The following is a 27,881-nucleotide window of genomic DNA, read 5'->3' as shown; positions in this document are numbered from 1 at the left end:
CACTTTGGGCTAAAGTTCTGCATCTTCTAAATGACTAAATATTAAATATTATATTAGACTATTTCAATGCTAGAACATGGGCATCGGTTTCGATACCTAATCAAAATGTGTTCTAACCTTTGTTCAATCTGTTGTAACTGCAGTTTCCTTTGGTTTTCTTTTTGACTTGTTAATACATGTCGTTTGTCGGTCCGGACCCCGGTCAGTCCAGTTTTGTCTGTCCGTCTGTCTTCACGACGTGTATGGGTTGGACCCAAGGGTATTAGTATTGAGGTTTCGGTAGCAGGTCTACGTACGTCATAATCAGGGTGTCCTCCCCTGGCTCCCCCAGCACCCCGTCGACGTAGAGCGGGGAGGAGGTGAAGCTGTACTGATCCCAGCGCTGGCCCTCATCAAAACTCAGCCTGGAGGAAGGAGGAGGAAGGAGGAGGGAGGAGGAGAAAACGGGTGACCAGGGGGACCAGGGTTACAAAAAGAGGTCAGCTCCATCAGAAAGGAAAAATAAAAGGACATTTTACAGTTTTTCTCCAAGACATAATGTATTTTTTCTAGTTCAGGGTTCCCTAGGTCTGTGTATTGTTAGGAAGGTCGGAGAACAACAACCAGGTGACTAGGGGGCTCAGGGCTACAAAGAGACGTTTTGTAAGAAAGACATAATAAAAGCGCAAGCATGTAACGGTTTGGCTTGAAGATCTGTGCTTCTTTTTACAAAGACAGCTGTGCCATATATGAAGGATTCAGAAGAAGTAGAACGAGACTAGGGATTGTTAATGGAGTTTATTAAGTAAAACGGTTTCGCCTCGAGACATATTGTCTATTTTCCAGAATGAAACAACGATGTATGGTTTGGAAAAAATGAGCGGCTAGGGACAATCACTGCAAACAGAGACGAATTCAATCATAATGCAAGCATCCAATGATTTAAATCAAAGGGAAGAAGAGAAAAAACTGACTAGGGGGCAGACTGCTAGAAATAGACAGACTACAGGGACGGCTATTACAGAGGTGAATTCAATCAGAATAAAGAAAAAACCCAAAGCAAAGGCGTGCACACATTTCCCTGCAAGGCATAATGCATATATTTCTGTACCAGATATGTCTTATGGGCAGCGGAGTGTGTCGTATGGCCACCAGAGCACCCCCTTGGTTCAGAAACAAGACGCTGTATTCCTCCTCAAACACCTGGGAGAGAAACCCAGAGCAAGCCTGTTAACAGCGTTTGAGCTGGACTTGTTATTGCAGAGAGACGGCTACAACAAACGTCTACTCGTCTGAATATTTGATGGTGTGGATGGCAATTCTTCCAGATTCAGACAAAGTAATTGCCTGAATTGAAGGTTATAGGGCCAGGCCACCCCCATCCGAATATATATAAACATAATTAAATTTATGTATTTTTAAACAACTTAATCTCTCAAAAAGATATTCACACACACACTGAAGTTAAGCCAGTCAAGTATCAATGGTTTGTTATGAATTTTTTATCACACAATTTTTTTGTCTAAGCGGATTTATTGAAGCCGAAAGCAAAAATCAATCCGCCCTCTCTTTGATATGAGTTCACTCGGCCCAGAAATACAAAAAGAATTGTGCTACCTCTCTCCATGTGTTCCCGGCATCAGACGTAATGAAAATGCTGACGTTATTGCTGGTTAATTCAGGGCCCATCACACCTGCACACAAAGATATTTTTTCTTTCATTAAGAAGGACATGTTTATAGTCATCAAGTAAAAGAAAAAACTATATACTGACACAGGTCTCAGGTCGAAATGAATAAATCTCATTTTGCAAGAAACATTTTCAAATATGCCAGTTTGAACCTTTAACACATGAGGGTAGTCATGCAGGCCAAGCACAATTCATGCGTATCCTAGTAGAAAGCCAATCCTACGAATACAGAAAACCATTTTTTCTCCACTGTCACAACTGTAACAGGAAGAGAATGCTGCCAACAGCAGGTACCATTAGCTGTGGAACAAGCGACTATTAGGTAAAGTCCAGGGTCTACTGACGGTTTCCGTGGCAACCGGCCATCAGTTGAAAGAGTTGAACATTTACCGTGTTGCATAACATCCTTACCTGACGCAATTATAATTCCTGGAGCTGAGTCTTTGCTCACAATGTTTCCTGAAGTGTAAGGGTTCTCAGACACATGGAGGTGTAGGTGCAAGGAACAAAATGGCTGACACACAGGAGGATATAAGGGAGGGAGAGATATAGGCAGACATTAGTCACAATTATAGTTATTCCCTGAGAACAGACAGGGGCAGGCTGACACTTGTCAAAGTGAAAGTTATGCCCTGAATATCTTTATTTAACAAAAACTCTGTAGAGCATGACTAATCTATTGTTGGTTTAAAGTGAGATCCACGGTGAAGCCCTCAGAGGATCCCATATGTGGGATAAAAACACATTGCATAAAAAATAAGTAAGGTTAGGAGTTAGAGTATCTATTTTTACTAGTAAAGGACATCTTTCCTAATGCCAAATGAAAATTTGAATATTTTAATAAAAAAAGTTGTTATTTATTTATATTTATAAAACTTTTATTCCTAAATATGATTTCACCTATTTTTTTGAGGTTTTGAAAGGGCTCTGAGCTTCATAACACACACACAGACACACACACACACACACAAACCTATATATATCACCATGTACCTGTTCACAGTATACCGTGTTTCCCTGGAGATCTCTTGCAGGAGCCTGCAGGAGCTGCCAGTCCCTCCCCTTGTTGTACGTTATGTAAGTTCTTACTTGGCCGTCAACGACTTTATTTGACAGGAAAACTCCCTTAATCCCAGCTACCTGTAGGGGGACGTGGGCAGGGGGAGGGGGGGAAGAGGAGGGAAAGTTGTCAAGCTTTCCACTGTTCCAACAGTACATCAAAATGATGATAAAGTTAAAGCACAAACGAAAAGGGTTTGTTTGCAACAAGAAAAGGCGTCTGGTCACATGCGGTTTCTTTTTCTGACAGCAATGACTATTTTGGATCCTTCTGTAGGGATTCAAAACAAAGTAAAAAGCGCGGCTTGGAGACTTTGCTACTTTATCTGCCGAGAGGATGCAACGACAATGCAATCCAACCATTCCCTTGGTCGTCCACGCCTGGCCGCATTTCCTTTTTTATGTTGATGGTGTGCAAATCTTTGTACATGGACCAAAGTAAACATTTCTTCGGTCGGCCGGCCAAGGGAATACCATCTTGTGGCAGGAAGAGAAATGACTGCAGTTGAAGATAATCTATAGAGGGAGGCAGAAATCTGTAGTTTCCTTCCAGGGTCTCGAAGCTTAGACAGGATTTTGTTGAGCCTTTGTGTCCTGTGTGTGAGGTAAAGTACTCTGTACTCTTACACTGTGTGGAAGAGAGAACAAGAAAGCACTGGCCTGCGGTATGCTAACGCTGGTGTCAGGACCTCAGTGGCTTAGTGCCGGGGAGGAGAGACGCTACTAAATGTTTTAGTTCAGGTCACCATGAGACCACAAGAGAGGAGGGAAAGAGCAAACAAGGTTCAGATAGGGGTTGAGAGATTTAGACGCTTCGGGGCAAAAACACGAAGAAGATGAAGTGAGCCGTCTTAAGACTATTTATACACAATAAACCGACAAGAGATCTGCCATAAAACTATAAAGTTGAACTGGTATCTCATAATTGATCCATGCCATCATGTGCCTTTGGCAAAAGTAGTTTGACGAGAGAGAAAATTATGGATGGATGGATGGAGTGATAGATGGATGGATGGATGGATGGACAGAAAGAGTGATAGATGGAGTGATAGATGGGTACCCTGGATGGATAATGGATGAGCATTTGGATGGTGGATGAACCGATGGATGGACAGATTGATATATTACATGGATGGACGGATGGATAGTGGTTGAATGATAGATGGATGAAAGATTTATGGATGGAGAAATGGATTGAAGGACGGATGGATACATGATTTAAGGTAGGACAGATGAGAGAGGGGGTGGAGGCAAGGTTGACTAGACAGTGTGTATGGATGGCTATATGGAAAGAGCGATTATTTATGCATGGATGGGTGGGTGGGGGGTTGGGTGGTTGTTCCTACTTCGTAGAGGTCTATCATGACGTTGCCCTCTGGTCCACCACTGCTGACCACGTTCTCCAGCACCAGGGTGAAGAACAGCCCTCCCTGCTCTGACGTGTACAGGTTGTACGAGTCGTTCTGGTGCCAGTCCTGGATTGCTGTCACAACTTGGTTGTCATCCGTGCTGATTATCTGCAAGTCCTGGAAATAGGAATGGGAGTGACAGCCACATAATTAGCAGAGGGTAATGAATGAACGATTGCAACTGTGGAAGACATTTCTGACTGATGCTCAACGAGGAAGCTAACTTACTGAGGAAGCCAACCCACTGATACTAAAAAAGCTGATTGTGGGAGTGTGTGGGGATGATGGCTGGTTTAAGCAGCCTCATCGGGCCGAGTCAGACTGATTGGACTCTGGGGCTGGGTAAGGCTGCACACCGGTTGTGCATTGGGAAATCAATGTGCACAGGTTCTACCAGCCATCACCCCACACACTCTCCTGCATGGCAGTATTGATCACCATCGTCATGCTCCAAAAGAGCCCGGAAAAGCCACCTATGTAGCGCGCAAGCTAACTAATGTTAACTCTTTTTTTTATAGCCAAATGTGATGAAAGGACAAAGCCAACAACTAGCTGATGCAAGTGATGAAGATGTCCAACTTGTGCTAACTGAGGGAGTGAACATTGAACAATATAATACCAAATGTCCGCTTTACTCCAGTTTGTATGAAATTCGCCCCAACCAAATTGTCTCACCTTGGGCAGCGTGTACCTGGGGAGCTTCATGGGGTAGAAGGGGTTCCTTTTATAGGACACATAGTGCACAGACTGCCCCGCAATCAGCACCTGGAACAGCAATATCACCCAATCAACAACTATATGCTTTAATAACATTGGCTAGCATCACAGAAAGCCACAGATAAAAAGTGTAGTGGAGAAACACATCATGGACAGATGGACAGCACCTGCAGGAACTGTGCATACCTAACATCTCTAATCCCTTTCTCATCCACATGTCTGTATGCTTTATTACACATGCTGCTATCCCCAGAAAAGCAGCCAAAAACAAAGAAGGAGTTCATAAAGAGTACTTGGTGGGGGTGGTGTGGGGGGGGGGGCGAATGCTTAGGGCCCTTACACAAATACATTCAGTACAAAGTCATCCTTCATCACAATATTGCCCTCCCCCTCCCCCTATTAGTTAATGAAAAGTGGGGGAATTGCACATTAAGCAAGCGATTCAGCACCGGCACTTGCATCGCCGTTTAATTGTCTTTTAATGAAGACGGACCGGGCAATAAAAACCCCACCTGGATGAACACGTACTGGTCCTGAACCACCAAGGAGTCGGGCCGGATGAATCCCGGGAACGGCCTGCCCTTGTTTCCCTCCGAGCAGTTCTGTAGCTTGCACGTAATATACTGGGAGCCTGCAGTGAGGCAGGCAAAGGGAAAGTTCATAAATAAATATATAAATAGAAATATAACCTTCAGCGTGTCCTCCATTTTGGGTCTGAGCATCACTTACGCTGATGGCATCCTAAGCCAGTTCTTGGATACAAAACAAAACAAAATAATAATAATAATATATAAGCCCTCTGAGGTCAGTGTGTGTGCTCACTAATAGATGAACGGAGAGCCACAGCGAGGGAGGCACATAGCGGGACAGGGTGACCGAGGGAGAGGGAGAGGGAGAGAGAGAGGGCTGTCATAGTGTCTTAGCCCAAGAGAGAGCGAGAGATACAGACAGAGACAGAAACAGAGACAGAGAGAGACACAGACACAGACAGAGAGAGCTGTCATAGTGTCTTGTCCCAAAGAGAGAGACAGAGACACAGACATAGACAGAGATAGATAGAGACAGAGAGAGACACAGACACAGACAGAGAGACACAGACACAGACAGAGAGAGACACAGACAGAAACAGAGACAGAGAGACACAGACACAGAGGGCTGTCCTCGTGAGACAGAGAGACAGAGAGAGAGAGAGAGAGAGAGGGCTGTCCTTGTGTCTTTTCCCGAGAGAGAGAGAGAGAGAGAGAGAGAGAGAGAGAGAGAGAGAGAGAGAGAGAGAGAGAGAGAGAGAGAGAGAGAGAGAGAGCTGTCCTCGTGTCTTGGCTCCAGAGGCGATGCCCCTCTCCCCAGGGACGAGACATTAACACTGTGAGGGCCTCATCCAGAACTGCTTCTCTCCGCTCTGTGGGCCAACTCAGAGCCGGCGCCCGGGCATCGCAGAAACAAATTAGCTTAATCGCATGAGAACCGTTTTCATGCTGCCAATTTAGATTTTGAAGAGACGTCCGGGCAAAATACACACACATGAAACAAGGAATCTAGCTCTCAGGCATTCAGTAGATTAAGCTGTTTCAATAGGAGCCCTGGCGCAAGAGAAAACATTTTCATCTGCCGTCTAGTTTTATTTCAAGAAGAGTAAACAAGCAGGCCTAATTAGAGCATGGCGGCGTAAACCCTTTTGTACTCCTGCCGAAAAAATGGCAGTGCAATAATTATCTTGGAAGAAGTGCATGTCACTATGTGTTTGTAGCCTTTTGTGTGAGATAGGATAGTACTTTAATCACCCCAGATTGTGCTGGCATGCTAGTCTCCAAAGGACCCCTCTGGTTAATGATTTGGAATCATAAAAATGCATGAAATTAAATCAAATTAAGCCCATAAAAATCTGGTAACGGCGTTCAAATCCCTGGGCTTGGTCTGCGATGTTGTCTACCTGTAGTAGGCATTGTTGCACAAGATGCACTAACCCCTACTTGCTACTAAATAACTAATTTATTTGAATTCACTGTAAGGCCCTTTGGATAAATAATTCTACCAAATGCATACATTGCACAATTCATTTCTTTAGCTGCTTTGCACTCTGAGCAGTTGTAAGAGGGTCCTCAGACACACATCCACACCTTCAAGTCCATATTCACCCAGGACCTCCATCCTGGGTTTTGGATATATGATAATGGTTCCTCAGTGCCTCTGGGTCGGTTGAAGCCACACACACTACGCACACGCACACACACCCACGCACGCTTTGGTGACCAAGCCTTAACTGTATGTCACTTTGAAAAAAAGTGTCTGCTGGAGTCCTAAATGTAATGTAAATGTAATATAATGTACTGGACGTGTACTAACGTCTATCAGACACACTGATCTCCAGGTGAATCATTCCTTGCTCTTTATCCAACCCCAGTCGGGACCTGCAACAACAAACAAGAAAATTAAGAACTTTAACATTTAAACATACTTTAATCTCTGCCCTCTGAATTTAATCAGAACAATGAAGTAATTATTGTAATGCAGTAATTATTGTAAAAATAAATAAATAATAAACAGAAGTAATTGTAGCATCCATATATATATATATACATATATATATATATATATATATATACACACACACATACATACACAAAATAGCTATGTTGATAATTATGAATTATGCTCAACAGACATTTCCGTTTCCCACAAATTAAGCTCAGTGTTAACCATTTTGACCCATAAAATAATGAGCTGAAAGATCATACATGAAAGATACGTGGTTGGAATCCAATGTTTAATGGCAGCATTTAAGTGCATTTTGACAGCGAGTGTTCACTTGTTGCAATAATGGCCGCTCTCGGGTCTAAATATAGCTTTCTTGTCATTTTCGATTCGCCATCTGGGGTCTGAAGTATGGGATAAAGTAACAGACCCGCCCGCGCCTCTATCGACGTTTGGTAATTGCCTTGCGGACGTTTTTCACCTTTAATAGACTCTTTGTTAAATCCCACGTCGCCGGACTATTGGCCAACAAGCGACCAGGGACGGGGCCCTCTGGGTTCCCATTGGTGGATGAGACCACACTGATAAACTGTGGCCTGCTTAATTGTCTGGCTTGGGCCACCATAAGTTGTGGTTAATGTGTGGTTGTCAGCTATTAGATAAGATAAGGGGTGTTTTCTCCCGGTGCTAAGTGTGATATAAAGAGACATTTAGGCTGAGCTCTTCACGTGTGAACGGCTTTTATCTATTCTTTTGGCTCCGTTAAAGAACAACAGCGTGGCTAGAGCCGACATTGACAAACCGTCTAAGGTGGGAGCCTTTTTTCACAACCCAAGCCTCATCCATCCATGTCTGATTTACATTGTTTGGTATTCCAAACAATGCAAGTAACATTGAAATAGATCTAAAGGTATGTTCACAGTACTACAGAATACAATCTGTTCATATTATGATGAAATGACTGTACTATAGACTATAATGATGAAAATACATAAATGCATACAAGGTCCAATAAAATTACAAAAAAACAAAAAACTGACACATGCATTTGAATGCCATAGGCTCCATGTATTATTCCTCACCAGTAGAATCTGTTGGCGACAACGTTGTCGTGAACAAGCTGCCATCTTCTCCCAAATTCGACAGACACATAAAGCTGGAAAACAGAAGGGGAGGCATCGGGAGTGATTAAACAAAATGTCTGTCGGAAATAACCAGCCGAGGGCTTTAGTCTTTAGAAATCTGTTGGCAGTTGTAACACGTGTCATTTCTTGAAATTCTGGGATTAGGCACCTAATTAAACACTTCTGAGGTCGATGCTATGTTTGGAGACAAAATCACCAGAGAAGAGTTGTTTCCAAATGGAAACGCTTCCACACACACAGTAGATGTTCACAATCATCGTGGTTTGGGACAGCCGACATTTTGTCGTACTGGCAGCGTAATCAATCAACTGTCTGGCACAATTTTGCCAACATGATTATGCAAGAGCTGGATACAGATTGGTCGCTAATTAAGTCAGCATACATTTTTAAAGAGGAATTATGGGATATTTTGTCCTGTTGTTCATCCTTCAACTCTGTGTGATTTTTAAATTATTTTTATTTCATTTTATTTGTCAAGAAAATAACAAATCTTAGAAAAACGTTTCATCACTTTCAAATAAGAAAATGCTAGCAATAGCCTCAAGGCAAAAGTACCTTTATTTTTGCTGCCAATGGATGCCGTTTGACAAAGCTTTCTGGCTTCACCGGCTCCATTTATCCATTTATCTCCCTCTAACCATGGCCCTGCGTTTCCTCACTGAGTATCAAACATTTCAGAATCAGTCCTTGGAAGTGGAGTTTGATGCCTGTTGCGCAGGGCATGGTAGACAGCATGATTTTTTTACTCAGGATAACGAAATTGTGTGTATCAATGGAGTACCTGTGTGTGTGTATGTGTGTGTGTGTGTGTGTGTGTGTGTGTGTGTGTGTGTGTGTGTGTGTGTGTGTGTTCGTGTGTGTGTGTGTGTGTGTGCACGCGCGCACGCGCGTGTGTGTGTGCACTGCAGGTGCCTCTGTGCTTGAAAGAGTGTGTTTTATTTTGCGGTGTGTGTGTGAGCAAATAAGTGTGTGTGAAAAAATGGATGTGCGTACACACACAGGCAGGTGTCTCCTGTGCCTCAAGCTGTGTGTTTTTTCTTTTTAAGTCTGTGCTAGTCAAACAGCGTGCAAGAGGGAACTTTGTATCATTTGATGAGAGTCTCTTCTGTCAGCTGCCTCTATATCTTTATCAAGGACATGGTACCATGCTGGGAAAAGCAAACTCTGCTGTTTGTTTTAAGGAGAGGAAAGCAGATTCAGCCGGCTGTGCCTTGGTGTCTTGGGTAATGAGGGTCCAGACACAATTAACAAAATTAACAAAAAGAGAACATATTTTCCATTTTCCGAATACAAATTGCCTTAAATAAAACATCCAAAACTTGTATTTCTCGACTTGTGATTCACAAAGCAAAAAAACTAAAATAAATAAACGACCCTAAGAAGGGTAATTCGCAAACATAGAAGACATAAATAATAAATATTTCAAGGTCCATCACAAATAAACAACAAAAACAACCACACAAAAACATGTCAGATTTCTCCCTGAAGCCTTACTGCATTTTACTTTCCCTTTCATGTCTCTCCTACTTTTTTCTACCTTGACTTTCAGTTTCAGTTTCACTGCGCCCGGCTTGCTCCGCACACGCATTACCTTCTGATCGTGGCTGTAGGCCAGGATCCAGTCCTCCTGCTCGGGGTGAAAGAGCAGGCTGAGGATGTCGAAGCCCAGGCTGTGTCTCCGGTAGGACGCCCCCTCGTCGGCACTAATGAGCAGACTGCTCTCCACCTCGGGGTCAGTCAGCAGCATGATCTGAGATGAGACGAGACAGGGTCATGAGGAGGAAATGGATAGACGGTGCCTCGAGAGACTCCCATCCAGGGCGCTCAGATGTGCAATCAAATCGTATGGAGTGGATAATATATCACATTTCTATATAAGTGGGGTAGTGCAACATTGCACCAAAAAGGAAACTAAGGCCGCCCGCGGTCTTACGGGAACAATAAGTATGTGCTTCGTTGTAGCTGTTTTTCTCTAATAGCTGCTGTAGGCGAAGAGATGGGGGTACCTTTCTTTTGTTGTTGGGACTAACGTACAAGTAGCTCAGTATTGTCTTCAGTCCCACTCTCTCGTTCAGCTTCTTGTAAGTAGTTCCATAGTCGGTGGACCTGAAATGGGAGTTAAAGGATGTCAGTGAGCTGTTGTGACCGGATGAAGGAGGATGGGATAATACTTTACAAGTTCAAAAACACTGACAATGCCTTGTAGTCTCAAGTGGCCAGCAGAAAATGATAAGTCATGTACTAATCACATTTTAATGACCTAACTCAACTAATGATTGTTCTCTGTACAGTTCAGGATGCTATAATCACCAGCAAAACATATGAAAATATATAAAACAAAAATAATTAAGCATCTTTCATTAAAGGGACAGTATTTTGCCATCTGTTGCAATCAGTTTGCCATCGGTATTTCAGCATTTCTGTCAAGGCTTTGGCCCTGGCATTTGTGAATTGTGAACATGATATGAAAAGGCATCTCATCTCTATTGTATATCAATGAAGCATCCCTGCACATGTATTCCTGCCAGTCCAATTACAGTTCTCAGTTGAAGGAGATAACACAGTAATTGCAGACCTTGTATTAGTAAGGTGGAACTGCTAAGAAAATCTACCTCTTACCTCCATAAAGAACTCTCCGTCACTCTGCCTGTGGTGAAGTCAAAGTATTTTGTCAGCATAAGAATCACCTGGAGAAAAGACAACAAATGAACCACTCGAGTATCAGCACAAGCGCCATCTATTTACAAAAGCCTCCAAAGCGACTTGTTTGAGATACATTTTGACTATTCTACTAGCGTCTAGGACTATCCTGCCCCCAGCATTATTATCAGTGGTAACAAACAAAACAAGACAACACTTTTCTTATCGATCACATAATGGGTTTCGAATGGAATCTGCCTCCACAAGGAAGGGCTAAAGGATTGTCGGTGGGCATGTGCTGACATGGCTCAGAGCCTTTCTGTGGGAAGAGTGGTATATTAAAAACAGTGTCATCTTGCACACCAAGGCAGATAAAGATAACTACGTACTTTCATTATCCCTGTGGGGAAATTACTTTTTTTGCGCCACAACAATAGAGGACAAGACAAAAATACAAACACTGTAGACACCAGAAAACATTGCACATTGTAAAAATATTAATAATATACATTTTCTGAAAAGGTACTAGTGATTTTTGAGGGTTAGGGAGTTAAAATTGTTAAATAAAGGGATGGATGTATAAAGTATTAACCGAGCGTGGGGCAGTACATTTATTGAGATGAATGGCTGGCATGTACTATTATTTATTAGCTTTTTGGTGCTGGTGGAAGGGTGGATGGGGCTGTAAAATACTACAATCGGTGAACTATAAATAAATAAACAATACGTCATTCTGTCATACCTGGCACAGGCATCCATAAATATCTCAAGGCATCTCTTTGTAATAGGATCATAAAAAGTGACATAGTGTTGCAGAGGTTTTATATGAGCCTTTACTTAATATGAATGAAAAAGCAATAAAGATTGCAAGATAAATTTCAAAACAGCCCCACATGTTAATTAACAGCAGCCGGGATGGAAGGGGGGGGAGGGTGGGGGGAGGGGACAGGCCTGTTTGCATCAAATCCTTTTAAAGAGAATCTCCCTTTCCTTCTCTGCTTGTCTCGAAGACTGGACCACAGGGACAGCACTCACGTAATAACGTGGAACAAGTTCAAAGTAAATGATTTCCCTATTTTACCTCGAAAGCAAAGAGAAAAACATAAACTCTTACGAAAACAATGTTCTAGCTGCACGGGTTCAAACACAACGGTAAAGGCTGCTGATAGATTGAAAGGCTGCTGTCCGACTGCATCAAATACGCATTTATAACACAGCTTAAATGTAAGTCTTCTATGGTGCTTGGACAGTCGCTCTCTGCAGGCACAGAGATGAGAGCATTACATTACATACAGTATTAGCAGTAAATTAGCGGACACTAAATGATCAGGCCTAATAAGCATAAGTGCTTCTGGCTATACACACTTTATCCCCATCAGAGATAAGGCAACACTCGGGGGAGCTCCAGCTCGAAGGCAATATAAATGACTGATATTAATAGAGACTGTCGGCCTCCTACTTCTCACTCTTTCTCTGCTCTCAGTGTCTCTTCTGTGGTGCCTTCATCTGTAGGTTCACAAAGACCTTCCTTGGTCATTTACTTAGGTGAGACAATTTACTATTTCATTTTTCGAATCAACCTATGGTGAATGCAGAGATATGTCAATACTGAGCAAGTGTAGGGGTTAAGGCATCTGGCTCATTTGCCTACGAGTTAGGCTGTGGACATTGGGCATCAAAACCAGCACATTTGGGTTGGGAGTGGAACACCTTTACCACCAACAACTAGTCTATCCCTCCCTACCATCCCTCCACTATCAGTCTAATGATGTATGTTTTATTTATTTATATAATATTACATCTGAAACATACTCATCTGTTATTTGTTCAAGTCATGTGCCGGGAGTCGACTGAGTAAACAATATGCTTACTGAGGATGGTTTTCATTTTTCGTTTAAGCAAAGGACAAGCAAACACAATAAATTGTATCAATCATATTAAATATCTTGTTTACTTTCCAAACAACCCCAGCCATACTGGACATTGACATAAACAATAGAACAATCCATATTAGTTTACAGAGATGGACAAATTACTTTTCCCCTTTGTTTTGCAAGGCAATTAACTTTATGCATTTCCTTGGGACGGGGTCCAGTAGAAATGTCCTGTATCATTTGTATGCACCACAGAGAGCCAGCTGGAAATCCGGCTTCTACGTGACAGTCATTGACAGGGAATGGTAAGTCCCCCATGCGTACCGCATAATACTGCTAACCTATACAGAATCTATTCTGAAGGGCCTTCCAAGATGGTGTCAATCACACTGCAGCTATCTGCCGGGTCAAATATTTCTTTGGGGGATAACTGTGCTTTGTGCTGAATAAAGGCTAAAGTTAACTTCACACCAGTTTCCATATCCTCCTCTCCGATTAAAAAGACGAGCATAATAGAAAGTAGAAAGTGTACCAGGATGATGGATTGATGCTATTATTAGACTGTTGGGTTGAAAGTATTTGACATATTTCCCTTCTTCCTCCAACATGCGGTATACTTTTGATAAATATAGTTTAGATGTACAGACAGATGGTAAAGAGTGATAATGATAGAAAGATGGACAGACAGATGGAAAGATACTTTAATGATCCCCAAGGAAATTCAAGGTTTTCGTGTCGCATACCAATTCACGTGACAAAGGAGAAGAGATGCAAAATGCAAAAATATGTGTTGTTTGCTGAAGAGAAATTTTTCTTAAATTAACTTCAACACATCTCTTCATGTCTAGTCCATGTCCTGACAGCTCCTCTCCAACACTGAATACCTGTGTTACCCTAATCTCTGACCGGATTATTGCCATCCGTACACCCTGCGTACCAACAAGCTCTACTACACCTTCAGAAGGGGATTACTTGACATACGAGAACGAACAAATTGATTTTCAAGTCCTAAATCCTGTTCAAATCTCCGACCTACTGACAAAATGAAAAAAAAAAAACATGGTTGAGTGTCGAGGAATGAATAGGGTTTTAACAGGGAGTTAGAGGGCTTAGGTTGAAAGGGATTAGCCAACGTAACATGAAGACGTTATGTGAGCAGGAATAGAAAAGGAGGAGTGGAGTGTAGATGTAGATGGAAAGAACGGTGGGGGTGGAGGTGGGGAGGGGGTCCATTAGTGGGGGTGAGGGAACACCTGAAAGAGACAAATTAATCGGCATACAGAGCAGGTATTAGAATCCCCCCGCCTCCTCCCCTGTGCTCGCTGATCAAGGCTTAAATCAGCTGTTGGAGTTCAATTCCCTTGTCTATAGACCTGCCAGCGTGTTTAGCCGACGCAATTAAACAGATGGATGATTCCATATAAGAAAAAGCAATTGCGGCACATGGTTCCTGAGCAGAACAGGAGAATATCGAAGAGAAAATCACAGCATTACCTGAAAATAAAAAGGACATGGGGTCGGAAAACACAATTAATGTGACATGTTTTTTTGTGGCCAGACTAGTGAGCTACCTGACAGGGGAAATGAATGAGCTAATGTGGTATTTTCCACTGGAGCATTTGCTATGATTAAAGTTACGCTAAATGCCCCTGATGACTTATCTTGCTGTTAACAAGGAGAGTACAGAGAATGTTTTATTGTTATATATTCCACAGTTTATTTAATTTACCTTTCCTGTCCCTCTCGACCCAATTCTATTTTCATCCAACTCTAAAACATACTAATGGTTTATTATCTAGCTTACTCAACCATATTTAATAGCTGTGGACGAGGTCACTGCACAAAACTCTAATGCAATTTTAGCCAAGTCTTCTGTAAACTCCTACACAGTTTAAATGAGCACTCACAACTTGCCATAGCGTACTATTGTCCTGATTTCCCACATTAACTGTAATAAACACAAATAATCTTGGCAAGTGCTAATAATCTCGATAAATTATTATCACACAGAATAATGGGCCAAAACGCCTCAAGGAATTCTACTAATCCAAAACCATCCAACCCCTTTATGTCCTGTAGAGATATTTACATGAAATATTTATATATCTAAATAAAACAACAAGAAAACAATTCCATGCCTAAAAATGTTGTTGATGGCCTCTGGGACCGGCAAGGCACAAACTTCATAAAAGCCTCAACATGAAAAAGCGTGGCTATGAAAAGCACATCCCTATGAAACAGCATCGCTAATCTCATTGACAATAATGCGAGAGCTGTCCGTTCCAATTCACACGTTTAGAATAATTGGTAAACTGAGGCGTAAGCAAAAAGCAAAAAAATAATGAAATGGTAACACATCAAGTGTATCTTTATCGCACTTGTTGTAACCCCGAGAGAGGCTGGTCTGCCACATCAATTCACAACTCTTTATTAACACAGACAATGTTTCCGAACAGAGCAGATGTTGGATTCGGTGGTCGTTTGAAGTCAGAGCGGCTGGCTTCCTCTCTTCTAACAGGTCAACAAGCTCATACATTATGGAGTGACTTCATAACAGAGTCGTCAAAAATAATATTATTATTCCTGTGGCGATGCCTCTCCTGTCTACCTTTTGAGGGTTCAAATTGTATTTTGGTGGTTCGGTATCTGTATTTGACATGGTTGGTCATGGTTGTTACCCAGACATGTTTTGTTTTTTTATTCATAAATATGACCAGCTCTTCAAGTAAGTGGACAAGCTCATGCTCACCATGTTATACATTCCAAAAATGTCCTATCCCTTAATATGCGTCATCCTGTGTCATTATGAAGAAGACGTTTATTTGTGATCGAAAATATCTCAGGCAAACTATACTTAAGTTGTAAAATAAAAAGACACCAAACTTTTTAAACAGTTGAATACAGTTGAATATAACTCCTATAAGTTGCATGAAATCCCACTAACTGACAACTAAAAAGGTCCATATTCCATATTCTCATGTTCAGAAAAGACCTCTGTGGCTCAATATCTTACATTGTATATTTATTTTATATCCTGTAGGAATACAGTTATTTTCCATATTTTCAATGCACTCCTTGTGTGTAAAGGCTCACTTGGCAATAAAACTATTTCTGGTTCAAATGCTGAGGTTGGATAAGCTAGCCTGGGAGGAAGCACAACGGTATCATCCTTTCATCCCTCCATGGCTGGCTGCACCAACAGCTAGGGCAACCAAAGGCTTTTCCCAACGGTATGGGTGTTTTGGGCAGCGATTGATTTACAAATTAGGGTGTGGCCTTACGTTGTTCAAGACTCCGGCCAATCAGATTGAATAATAGTAAGTGACAGTGATGCTCTCTTCGTCCTTCTTAAATCCTGTTCAGCAAAAGTATTCTGTGCAGGTTATATAAGGGCTGATATTATGCCACCAGGTGTGAGTATGATTAGCCATTACAAGCCGAACAAGCAGGACATTCCCACTTGTGGTCACTCAAACACAGGAAAAGGCAGATTTTCAAACGGCTTGTAATGGCTAATCACACTCACACCGGGTGGCATAATATCACCCCTTGAACAACGTTACTGTGTATTTTTATTGCACCATAGCTACACTTTCCTTGGGCTCCGGCATCGCTTTTAAAATGTCCCACACTGCAGGGATTCTTGGCTTGCCATGGTGCCTTTTGGAAGAGGCTTTTGACAGACTTGAAGCCAGGCTGATGAGTAGAGAAACAGAATGGGTTGTTGGGAAATCAGGAAGGTCTCACAAGGCTAAGGATGTTGACTTCCATCCAAAATCCACTGGGTTCGAACCCTATTGTCATCGTTGGGTAAGGTGCCTAGCAACCCGTTCGCACCATAACCACCTGAAGCTGAAGTCACTATGAGCAGATTTGGGGAGAGAGCGTCCGCTAAGTGATTAAATAATGAAATAGTAATAGCGGTGGAGGGTCTGGGAGGAACACTGAATGACACATTAAGCAAGCTGTGTTCTTAGGATACTTCTGCTGCCTCCTACCGCCTGTCCAACATGTTGGGGTTTCCAACAGAGATCAAAGCGCAAGTGTTTATATGTAGTTCAAAGAAGAGATGCCTCCTGGATTGGTAAATGGATTGCATACTGGTGGATAGATAAAGGCATTAGAGTTAGTTGGTAACACTTTCAAAAAGAGTAAATTAATTAATATTAGTAAATGCAGTAATAAAATTTAATTTTCAGTTGATTAACAGGTAACTAAGGGTCTAGTCATATTTTACCAGCGGGATTCATGTTTACTAATGGTGTCTTGTTAACTAAGGTTATGGTGTTCATGTTAACTATGGTATTCATTTATACATTATTTATGTAAGGTCAGGGTAAGGGTTCACCCTAACCCACTAACCCTAAGCCCAACCCATAACATAACCCCTAAGCTAATGCTATATAATAGTGCTTATTACTGCATTAACTAATTCACTAGTTCATTCATGGTTGTTTAATGTACCCTTATTTAAGTGTTCCCAGTTATTGAGTAACTTAGTATTGTCTTATTTATTCCCTGACCATGATATGCATTGTGGAACTGTTAAAAAATATATATATTGTCTTTGGAAAAGATATTTCCAAACTCTTGCAGGCACTGACCAACCCATGGGGATTGAGAATGCAAATGACCAACATAAACTCAACAGAAAGGCAAAAATGTTCCCTATATTTAGAAACCAATTGCAGACTTGTCTGTAAGATACAATAATTTAGCAGGGAAACAGAAAAGAGGTTGTTATATTGTGGCAAGATAGAGGTGACAACAGTTTGTGTGTGCGTGTGTGTGTGTGTGTGTGTGTGTGTGTGTGTGTGTGTGTGTGTGTGTGTGTGTGTGTGTGTGTGTGTGTGTGTGTGTGTGTGTGTGTGTGTGTGTGTGTGTGCGTGTTAACAGCGTGTAGTGAGTGTAGTATTGCAGTTTTCACACCAAAAAGGGGATTTGGTATATGCTTCAGAGAACAAAAGTTGTTAAGACAGTTAAAATAGCCCTCTGGCTATCACTTGTGTGATTTAAGGTGTTAAAGCAAGGGCTAAGGTAGGGAGCTGGAGCCTGAACTGTGACTTAAAACAGAAGTCGGCTCCAGATTACATTTATTAAAGTGCATTTACTTGATTCACACTGTTACAATACAATACACTACAACAATAAAGAATCACTTGTTAATCTACTGTTTATGGGGGGGTTCAACATCTCTCCAGAATCTGGATGTAAGCTGAAGGCAGCTGACACTCTCGTCTGAACAAGCATGGAGTAGATGTTTGAGGTATAAAGCAGAAGATACAAAGGTTCAATCAAGAAGAATGGAGGGGTAAGTGCATAGCCAGGTATGGATTGTGCATATAAGGTCATAACCACAGGTGAAGAGAGCAAGGTGCATCCAATAGGGTCCAAACTAGAGCAGAAGAGAACAATGCAGAGTGACCATATTGGAGTATATGAATGAAAATCATGTAGATCTACAGACTAGCCTACAGTCGTGATGGGTTTTCTAATCCACAATTGTATGATAACCTAACCTGTGTTTACTTGATCCACATTTCATATTCTAAGCATCCCTGGAAGCAGGGATTCCTGTTCGGTGTTCCTTCTCAAGGTTCCTTCCCTCTGGGTTATGGAAGACTTTCCTTTAAACCCTTTAGACGGCTTAGGGATAGCAGGGGGGTCTTATAGGGGGGTCTTATAAGTGGGCCTGTGAAGCCCTTTGAGGCTGGAACTGTAATTAAAGGTGAAACAAATAAACAATGCCTTGACTACAATAGTTCATTGATGGCCAGTTAGTCCTGGAACAAGCTGCAGACGAGGCAACTCAAGGTTCAATCAATATTTTATAAAGCCATAACTAGTTGAGCGCCTGCTTCCCTCGACGTACAATGACATTCAACATTTGATTCCACCTATCCTGGGGCTGCGATGCCTGCTGTCTGCAGTAAGTTGTCAAATGACATTCGTCACTATGATTTTAGGTTTGTACAACAAGCACTTGCCTATTAATATGCATATTAAGACCTGGGGCGCTCCACATAGCCAAATACATAAATAGCAATCAGGCAGTGGACTGGCACAGTCCCTCAGCCCAGTCATCACCAGGATTGAATATTTTCTCGACAAATTCCAAGTTACCAACATGGAACCAACTCCCCTAAGTCGGCAAACAGATTTATTTGAACATAATTTCCATTTGAAAGATTTGCAGTTTCACAGAGTGCAACAAAAAAAACATTATTCAAAGAATCACAACAGCAAATAATGACAGCAATATATCATTGAACACTAGTATGCACGCACATACACACACACACACACACAATTCAAAACAGACATGCACACACACGCACACAGGCTGGTACAAGCACAGATGCGTGTGCGCACACGCGCACACACACACACACACACACACACACACACACACACACACACACACACACACACACACACACACACACACACACACACACACACACACACAATGGGCAAAGGGCTCACATATATAACATGTTAAACCGTGTAACATATTAACATGTATGCATTTTGGTATTGAAGCAACCATGAAGAATACATCAGCTCAAGATGTAAGGTTAATGCCAAGTTAGCTATTGAAGAATTGGATAACAAAAATGGTATCTATATTTTCAATAAAATATGAATTATATATAAGAGTAATTATGTTAAATAACATCACATGACAAATAGACTCAATCTTTATTCAGAAACAGGTTTTCGGGGTTTGGTAATTGTCCTGCCTCCCTGCTTTAGTGCGCAATGTGCCCAAGAAAGAATAAGTGAAACGCATCAGCACTGAGGATGACGCAAACACAGGTCAAACTAGACCCATGTTGAACTCAAATTAGGCTAATTGACGTGTTCATTCACTCAGAAAGATCCCCACTCTCACATCTCCACCGGCAGTGACAATGAGTGAGGACAGTTGGCCGAGCAGGAGGTTTAACGGTGCGCAAAATTGGAATGAACGACCCATCATACTCACGCTGCTGTTCAGTCCAGACCAGTGCACCATGGCTTGGTTATGGGCCGAGTCCCCCGTCAGGGCGAATGAAGTGCTTGTCAGCTTAAACTCAGTCTGGCCCGAAAGCGAGGACGTGTCTTCCTTACTATTCCATTGCAATTCGGGCCAAGTTTCACTGCGCTTTCTTCGACGCGTAATCACAGTGAGGTCATCTATGGACACGGCGTTGTGTTCCTCCTGCGCTCGGCTCATGTGATCGACGCGATGTGGGACTCTGCGATGTGTTGACACCCCCGAGTGATAAACTTTCTCTTCGCCGTTGAATGCGTCCTTTTCTGGACAAATCGCCTTTTGCGTTAACTGTTGCTGATGCTCTCTCCAGGAACTTTCTTTTAATCCCACCGATCCGCCTCCTTCGACTCGTTGACCGCTCTCCGGAGACCCTTCGTCCGATGTGCCATCGTTTAATCCGACAAACTCACCGCTGTTCCGATCCCCATCCATCGACCGGAGGTCCGGCTGCCGCTGGCACGGTGGGGCGCATCTCGCCTCCGCTGTCGTTACGCACACGAGTGAAGTTAACGCCAATAGACAAACGCACTTTGCGACGGGCCAATACGGACAGGAAACTAAGTTTTTCTCCATTCTACGTCAAGTGCCGTGGGTCATTCGCGTTGAGAACATGAACATTTCGCTGTGGAGCCGCCGTTCTGTGTCATCGCCTCGACCGAGTGGAGTCCGCACTGTGGCGCGCCGGGGCGGTGCGCGGTTAGCGCTCCTCACACTGATGCAACCGACGCGTCAGAGGAGGGGCTGGGGGGGCTGCTGCTTCTGCATGACGGGAGAAAGTCATTATTAACCCCGCATCTGGATCGCAACATTGATCGCGGAATTCACGGTTTTTGAACTGCTATGGTTCAAGGGTTGATTTGGTTTGTAGACAATTATTGTCCGCTGCTTAGAAGGAACGTTGGCCCGATGCGCTGGTAGCCATACACTCCAAAGAATATGGTAACGCGTTGGCACCGCTCGTTTTGCATGTTTAATTTTCACTTCGTTAAATGCGACAGGCCTTCATAATAAGTGTAGGCCTATAACTGTATAACTGTCTACTCGACTCGTTGGCTGGTTTACAGTTTTTTTTTATTTCAGGACAAATATCAAGAAGAAAAAAAGAGCAGCCATTAGTGGATCCCAACATCGCTGTATAGGCCTATATAACACAATTACACCTCACGCAGCCAACGGCCAATTGAAGGCTATTGACTATCCATTGGGCGGCGATCCAGCAAACTTAATGTTCCGCCGTTCGAACAACTCCAGCCTGCCCTGCCCCTATGATTACTTTCTATTTCTGAGCAGCGTATAGTCAATAGCATGAGGAGGAGGATGTTGTTGACTAGTGACAGATGCCGAGGCAGCGACTCTGTGTATCGAACTGTCGTCCGCCCACCCCTACCACCTCCCCATCGCTCTCCACGGAGACGTGCGCCCTCTCCCGCGCACGGGTCAACTGCACTCATTGGAAGCCATTAGCGCGCGGCCTGCACGGACGGGCCTGTCACAATCCGTTTGAGTTTGGCCCCCGCCAGACGGAGGGAAACCACTCCGTAATGCAGATTGATGGCTGATCGAGAGGCGGACAGCGGCTAAAGCGGATCAGCTCCGGATTGGAACAAAGTAGATAGCAGGGTCTCGCTGTGAAAGAAAGTGCATGAGCACCGCAGGACCCATTCAAATGGATTGAATAAATATTTAATTATCTTCGGTTTTAAGTTATGTTCTGTGGTTTCGGTCGCCTGAAGGAATGAATTTCCAAGTCTGAGTTTGACTAGAATGTATGTGGCAAATGCACACAAAACGGCCGAAATTCAAACGAACATTCCAGGCATCAAATAAATGCGAAAATGGAGATTGCAAGAGTGGAATTCATAAACCGTCTGAAGAGAACCATATTAAAACACAAATGCATTGAAAGAGAATAAATAATTGCACAGCAAACCGGCATTAATAAATCTTAGGCTGAAATGTCACAGCGGAGCAGGGCTGATTCCAGAGCAAGATGTCACATATCTGTTCATAACAAGCAGCCAGGAGGAAGCATTGACTTTTACCAGCAAAGACTGCTGCTTCAGCTGTACGCTGGCCTGCATGAGAAACTGCTAGGGTCCCCATCACCACTGCTCTCGGGCTCAGGAGGAACAGGACATAAAGAGGAGAAGAAGGATGCAATCTGTATTTGCTCCTTCTATTAATTCAATACAAACCAGCCATTTGTTAGAATATGGAGAGGAGGAATAAAGAGGGATGTGGGGGGGAGGGTACTCTAGTACTTACTCAATGTTAACGGTGCCCGTCCACTTCACGTTTCAAGTTCAATTTCCCCATCCTTTGTTACCCACGAGCAGGTGAGCAACAAGGCTCTCTCTGATCAAATCAAAGAAGATACATAATGGGGGTTTAGTAACAGAGCTGGACCGACCAAGCGTAGAGTACAGTACGTGACACGTGCTGTACGCCCACTGACATCATCATCGTCTTAACGAGACATCTGTGATTGGTGGTTAATCATCATAAACAGCAACATATGAAAATCAATACAGAACCAGACACCCCCCTCCCCCCCCTCCATCTGCAAATGACTGCAGTACGGACGTGAAAATGGTCAGCTTCTCGTGACCCGGAGAGGGTGCTTTGATGGGTATTGAGATTGAATAGCTTCATGGGCACCGGAGAAATCCAATGCAGTAATTGATTCAGCAAAGAGCAAACCCCTCAATTATGGACTTATGAAAAGACGCAGTAAAGTGCAGAGCAGAAAGGAGCCCCGTTGAAGTATCGATTTCCATTTGATTTTGGCAAATGCCTTTGTCTAGGTCTGGATGAATATTTTACTCCTTGATGTCTTTTTCAGAAAATCGTTGCGGTTTGTTATGAGTTCTGCATAATGAATTAATAAAGCGCGGCACTGCGCTATTTATAGGGAGGTGTAAATGCAAATGTGGTGGCTTGACTTGCACACAAGCAGCCACGTCATACATTATTAACAGAAACGTACAGGCATGGAAAGAGCGAGGTGATAAGAACAATAGTTAAAGATGTATTTTTTTCTCCATTCTAGTTCCACGTGCTATCATTTCCAGGATTGTTCTAATTACAAAAGCTCAGATTCCTGGAGCCTTCAAAGGGGCTGCGGTTGCCCGGTCGATGCCGGACGGAGGGAGAGGTTGAACTGCAACGGCGGCCATCGAAGGGTCCAGCGGATCTGTGCTCTGACAGCCAGACAGCATGGACCCCATTAGGACTATAGGGTTGACAAACTGCCACGCCGCAGCCAACGACTGGGAGCCGTCAACTCCAGCGCCATTCTTTGAGCGGTAGAAGTCACACTCCCCATGGGGAGAGACAGGGCAGGATATAGTGCAGTACCGGGTAGAGTGTGCGACTCCCAAGCCGAGGTGCCCTTGTTTCAATCGCCAATCGTCTACCACCTGACCTGTTGGCACCATGTGGAGCAAGATGCCCCCCGAAGCCCTACTTGCTCATGAATGACATGTATCTGAATTCTGAATTCACTTTGCTCTCTCTCTCTCTCTCTCTCTTTCTCCCTCTCTCTCTCTCTCTCTCTAAGAAGTCAAGAAGGCACATGCAGTGCACAGGAGGTGACCATATCCCTCAAACCCATCCTGGTGAACGTCCCGGAGAACCTGTCTGCACAGGGAAGATCGACGGTAATGAAGAGAGTCATGTGTAGGGAATGAAGACTCAAACAACAAACCTGCCGACACTGGAGCCATGGGGCTCGTGAGCCGGTAATAGACAATTTCACCCACCGCACGGCATCCCTGGAAGAGCCAATATATATGCAATGCTGAAGAGGGTCTGGAGACAGCCCACACAATGGGAGGAATCCTGTCAATCAGGTGATGTACTACTGTCTATATACTTCCCCCACATTCCATCCCCAATAACGTTGCATGTGAATGTACAGTAGCCTGGTGTTATAATAGGCTCATAGGACATTTACAATTAGTACTTGAAGGTTAATCCAACGTTGTCAGAAGTCTGGCGACAGCTTCTAAAGTGCCCTGATCCGTGTCTTTCAGATTTACAGTTGGGCCTTGAAACATTTGACTTTTATCAAGCGGCACTCAGGGAATATGCTGACGGGTATTGATCACCATGACAGACAAGGGAACAGTAGGCTACGTGATTAATGTATCCTTTTAAAAGGAATGAAGAAATAGCCAATATATAATGAGGCAATATATTTCCAACTATAGTGCCAACAACTTTCTCCCCTCGTACCACCTCAAGCAATTGTACTTTGTCACTGTATCATTTTACACAATACACAAACTTGGAAACAAAACATGATTAGCTTTATAAACATTACAAAGTGAAGTCAACAGTGAGTAAGACATTGACCGTGACAAACAGGGAAACTGCCAACCTGGGAGGGGGAGGGGGGAGAGAAAAGCAGGCGGTAGCTGTCCATGGTGCTGCCTCAACAGCTTAATTAAACCAATCACATTTCATTAAAGATTTGCAACCGACATCATGACTGCGTGCCAAAGTGGAGAACACCCCCGGTCGACACAGCGGACCCCTCCCCTACTGATGGCTGCATTGTGGGCACGTCTGCCACCAGGATAATGGGCCTCCACATCCAATTAAACTCCAAATTGTTCCCGCTGCAGTGTGAGAGAGGCTTTACCGTTTCGGCGGATTTACTCCGACCTGCCTTCCTCTATCTAATGAGCTAAATAACATTGTACGGGGGACTGGAGTGTGAGGGTAGGGATACGGAAATATCACGCTTCCGTTGTTTGGATTATGCAGGCTACATGAGAACGTTATTTGCTTGCATCAATGCAACCACCAAGAGCTCACTTACTCAGAATACGTAAATAAATAGTTATTTTATTACATTACTAGGCACATCTTTCGCGTCATAATGCCTAGATGTTATTTGTTGCTCCAATGCCTGCATATCCCTCACAGGATTCATGTTTATCTTAAGGAGGCTGATAATCCAAAAGTAGATGAGGGGGATTTAGGCACGATTATTCAAAACACATAATAATCCAATTGATACTTGTATTGTTTATCAATACATTGCTCAGATACTGACAAATGGTCAATACAGCCCGTCGATTCAGCCCGTCGATACAGCGCTTTTATAATTATTTATCAATATGTTTGGGTGTGTCAAAATGATCCACCGCACACACACACACACACACACACACACAAAAACACACGCATTCACAAACATACACACGCTGCACCTGTTGATCCGAGGTTATCAGTGAGATTGTATTTTAATGTATTTAAGAATCCGATATGTTCTGAACCACGGTGGGATGGAAAAACTTGGCAGAAAAATGACAGCAAATGTATGATTTATGCATTAGGGTTTTAAAGTTTGAAACAAACTTTACATGCAGGTCGGGGGTATACATATGTTGTACCATTATGAATATGAAACCGTTGGTATACAGGAGGGTATAGAAAACACGATGACCTTACACATGTGGGGCTGCGTCTTCATGAAGAAGAGGTGTTGGTGGAGTTTATGCATTCTCAGATGGTTATTCATGAAGCTTCACAAAAATGGGATGCTTCACAAAAAAAAAAGAAAGGTCGAAAAAGAAAGGTCACTGTGTGTTTCTTTTCAGAAAGCGCAGACGCTTTGAAATAAACGTCCAGGAAACACGCACCACTAGTGTTGTACACTAGGGGTGTAACGATACACTAAAGTCACGATTCAGTACGTGCCTCGGTTTTTAAGTGACGGTTTTGTATGTTTTTCAGTTTCGTTTTTTTTTATTAAACAATTTTTTTGGATTTGATCTGATTTTGATTTGATTTATTAAATTGTATCAAACAAATGCCTTACACAAATGAAAAGACATCAAATACAATTGAGGATAAAAACACAATAAAGTCCAGGACTTATTTCCATTGTGGTCCTCAACACTTCGCTACGTACCGAAATGAAACATGCATCAAATCGTTAGACCTGTACCGAAAAATGTCAGTACACATATCGTTACACCCCTATTGTACACAAAGCAATGCTCTTTTCTCTAATGAGGTCAACGCAAGTCTTTCTTGGCTATTGGAAAGGCCAAACAAAGGCAAATGAATAAAGTGCACATTCATGGGGGAGGTTGCTTAAAAAGAGGAAACTCCCACACATCACAAAGTAAAATCGAACACCCTCAGCCTACAGAGGAAACCCTTTTCATTTTCAGGAATGCCTTTCACCAAGCCGGGATAGAGAAGGAGAGAGAGCGACAGAGAGGGCAAGAACGAGAGCGAGAGACATCCGGCAAGATATCAATTATTAACCAAAGCTTATATCACAACCTAGCAGATCAAAAAAGCAATACTTGAACGATACTACTAGGGGGCATGTTGTATATTTAGCAACCTCCAGAAAACACAAATCTCAAAGACGGAAGGGTTAGTGTTTCACATCTGACATGAGCGGGGGCACGACAGGGCCGTGTTCAGGGAGTGGCCTGGGGGTGCCACCCGCCGCCCCACGAATCGGATTTGCCACCACAGGCGCCAGTTTGATTGGCTCTCTGACCTGTTTACATGTAAACCGAAAGCATCAGAGCAGAATCTGGCATGCCCAGAGAAGAATACGTTTTGATTTGAGTCAACTACACCACTTTTATCCAGCACCAATCCGATTCACCGTGCCCCAGGTGTTTATTAGCACTACGCTCGGCTGTAGGAACTTGCCTGTAGGAACTTGCCCCAGTGTTTATTAGCGCTATGATCGGCTGAAGGAACTCACCCCAGTGTTTATTAGTGCTATGATCGGCTGAAGGAACTCGCCCCGGTGTGGATGCGCAGACGGGCGTCAGAGCAATGAAAACAGCAGACAGTGGCTTCAGCCTGGTCAGTCTGAGTAGAAAGTAATGGTAGCGAAAGACAGAAGCCAAAAAATAAGGAATTCAGCTGTGGAGAGAGTCAGTGTAATGATAAGAGATTAGGCCAATTTTAACAATCAACAGCTAGAAATTCCCTAGCTGGCCGCAATACCAAGAATATTAAAGTTATATGCAGAGCCACAAAAACACAGAGTCACTGACTATAGGCTTAGGTGTGTGTGTGTGCATGTGCATGTGCGTGTACGTGTGTGTGTGTGTGTGTGTGTGTGTGTGTACTTCATGCCAACACTTTATAAGTGGCAGGAGTATCATGAAGTTCAGGCTTTTGACTTGGTCCACCGAGTCAGACACATGTGTTTCTTTATCATTTCTTTGACAGGCATATGTTGCAGCATAGGGGAGCCCTGTCGGCCATGTGAAAATCTTTGTACCGTCTCGTACGAGAAGCTCAGGATTTCTCTTCACGTCAACATAGAACACGCACTCCGTGCTTTAAAAAAATGCATGAATATTTGATGATATTGCTAGCAGGCTACGAATGGAAGCGCACAGACATATTTGCATTCCAAACTTATGCAGGAAACTCCTTCGTTTACTTCACAGGCTTTGAAAGTGCAAAAGGATTGGCATTTATTATCTCTCTCATTAACTCATTGCCATAACAGGATTTTCGGCTTAAGATGTTATTTTCTCTAACCACTCCTGGGAATTATTTTTCTTTTTGATCACTTCTGAGTAAAGTAAAAAGAATATGCGACACCTGCCACAATATTGTTCTCTGTGTATTGCATGTCACAAAATACAGTGCTATTTTTAGGATTTGCACTTTCTGTGCACTGTGTTAAAACTTTTTTGACACCTCAGCTGCTGCCAATGCACAGATGAAACTGATTTGACAGCATAAGCATTGTTAAATACAAAAGCTTCCATCTCAAAAGATAACATTGAGCCATTACTCAGGAGGGGACCCTGATAGACATCTCCCTCAGGTGAATGCATCATTACATAATGACTAAAT

The 27,881-nt window shown here is 43.0% G+C and overlaps 1 protein-coding gene across 1 annotated transcript in view; it reads right to left on the bottom strand.

Moving 5' to 3' along the window:
• Positions 1 to 20,413, bottom strand: part of LOC311350183 (VPS10 domain-containing receptor SorCS1-like) — a gene marked incomplete at its 5' end in the record, with an annotated part of 39,500 nt that extends 19,087 nt beyond the window's left edge. The window contains 15 exons of the mRNA XM_084470192.1: positions 297 to 404; positions 1,091 to 1,182; positions 1,597 to 1,673; positions 2,081 to 2,183; positions 2,663 to 2,809; positions 4,075 to 4,254; positions 4,813 to 4,902; positions 5,367 to 5,485; positions 7,198 to 7,262; positions 8,409 to 8,482; positions 10,063 to 10,221; positions 10,478 to 10,577; positions 11,091 to 11,158; positions 19,974 to 20,226; positions 20,355 to 20,413. Coding sequence (XP_084326318.1) covers positions 297 to 404; positions 1,091 to 1,182; positions 1,597 to 1,673; positions 2,081 to 2,183; positions 2,663 to 2,809; positions 4,075 to 4,254; positions 4,813 to 4,902; positions 5,367 to 5,485; positions 7,198 to 7,262; positions 8,409 to 8,482; positions 10,063 to 10,221; positions 10,478 to 10,577; positions 11,091 to 11,158; positions 19,974 to 20,226; positions 20,355 to 20,413 — 1,694 coding nt within the window. The remainder of the gene's footprint in view (positions 1 to 296; positions 405 to 1,090; positions 1,183 to 1,596; positions 1,674 to 2,080; positions 2,184 to 2,662; positions 2,810 to 4,074; positions 4,255 to 4,812; positions 4,903 to 5,366; positions 5,486 to 7,197; positions 7,263 to 8,408; positions 8,483 to 10,062; positions 10,222 to 10,477; positions 10,578 to 11,090; positions 11,159 to 19,973; positions 20,227 to 20,354) is intronic.
• Positions 20,414 to 27,881: the final 7,468 nt, after the last annotated feature.

The sequence above is a fragment of the Micromesistius poutassou genome, assembly GCF_964030765.1.
Source record: "Micromesistius poutassou genome assembly, chromosome: 7".
NCBI classification, from domain to species: Eukaryota; Metazoa; Chordata; class Actinopteri; order Gadiformes; family Gadidae; genus Micromesistius; species Micromesistius poutassou.
Note: the sequence above shows the minus strand (reverse complement) of the source record. Positions and strands in the feature narration are given on the sequence as shown.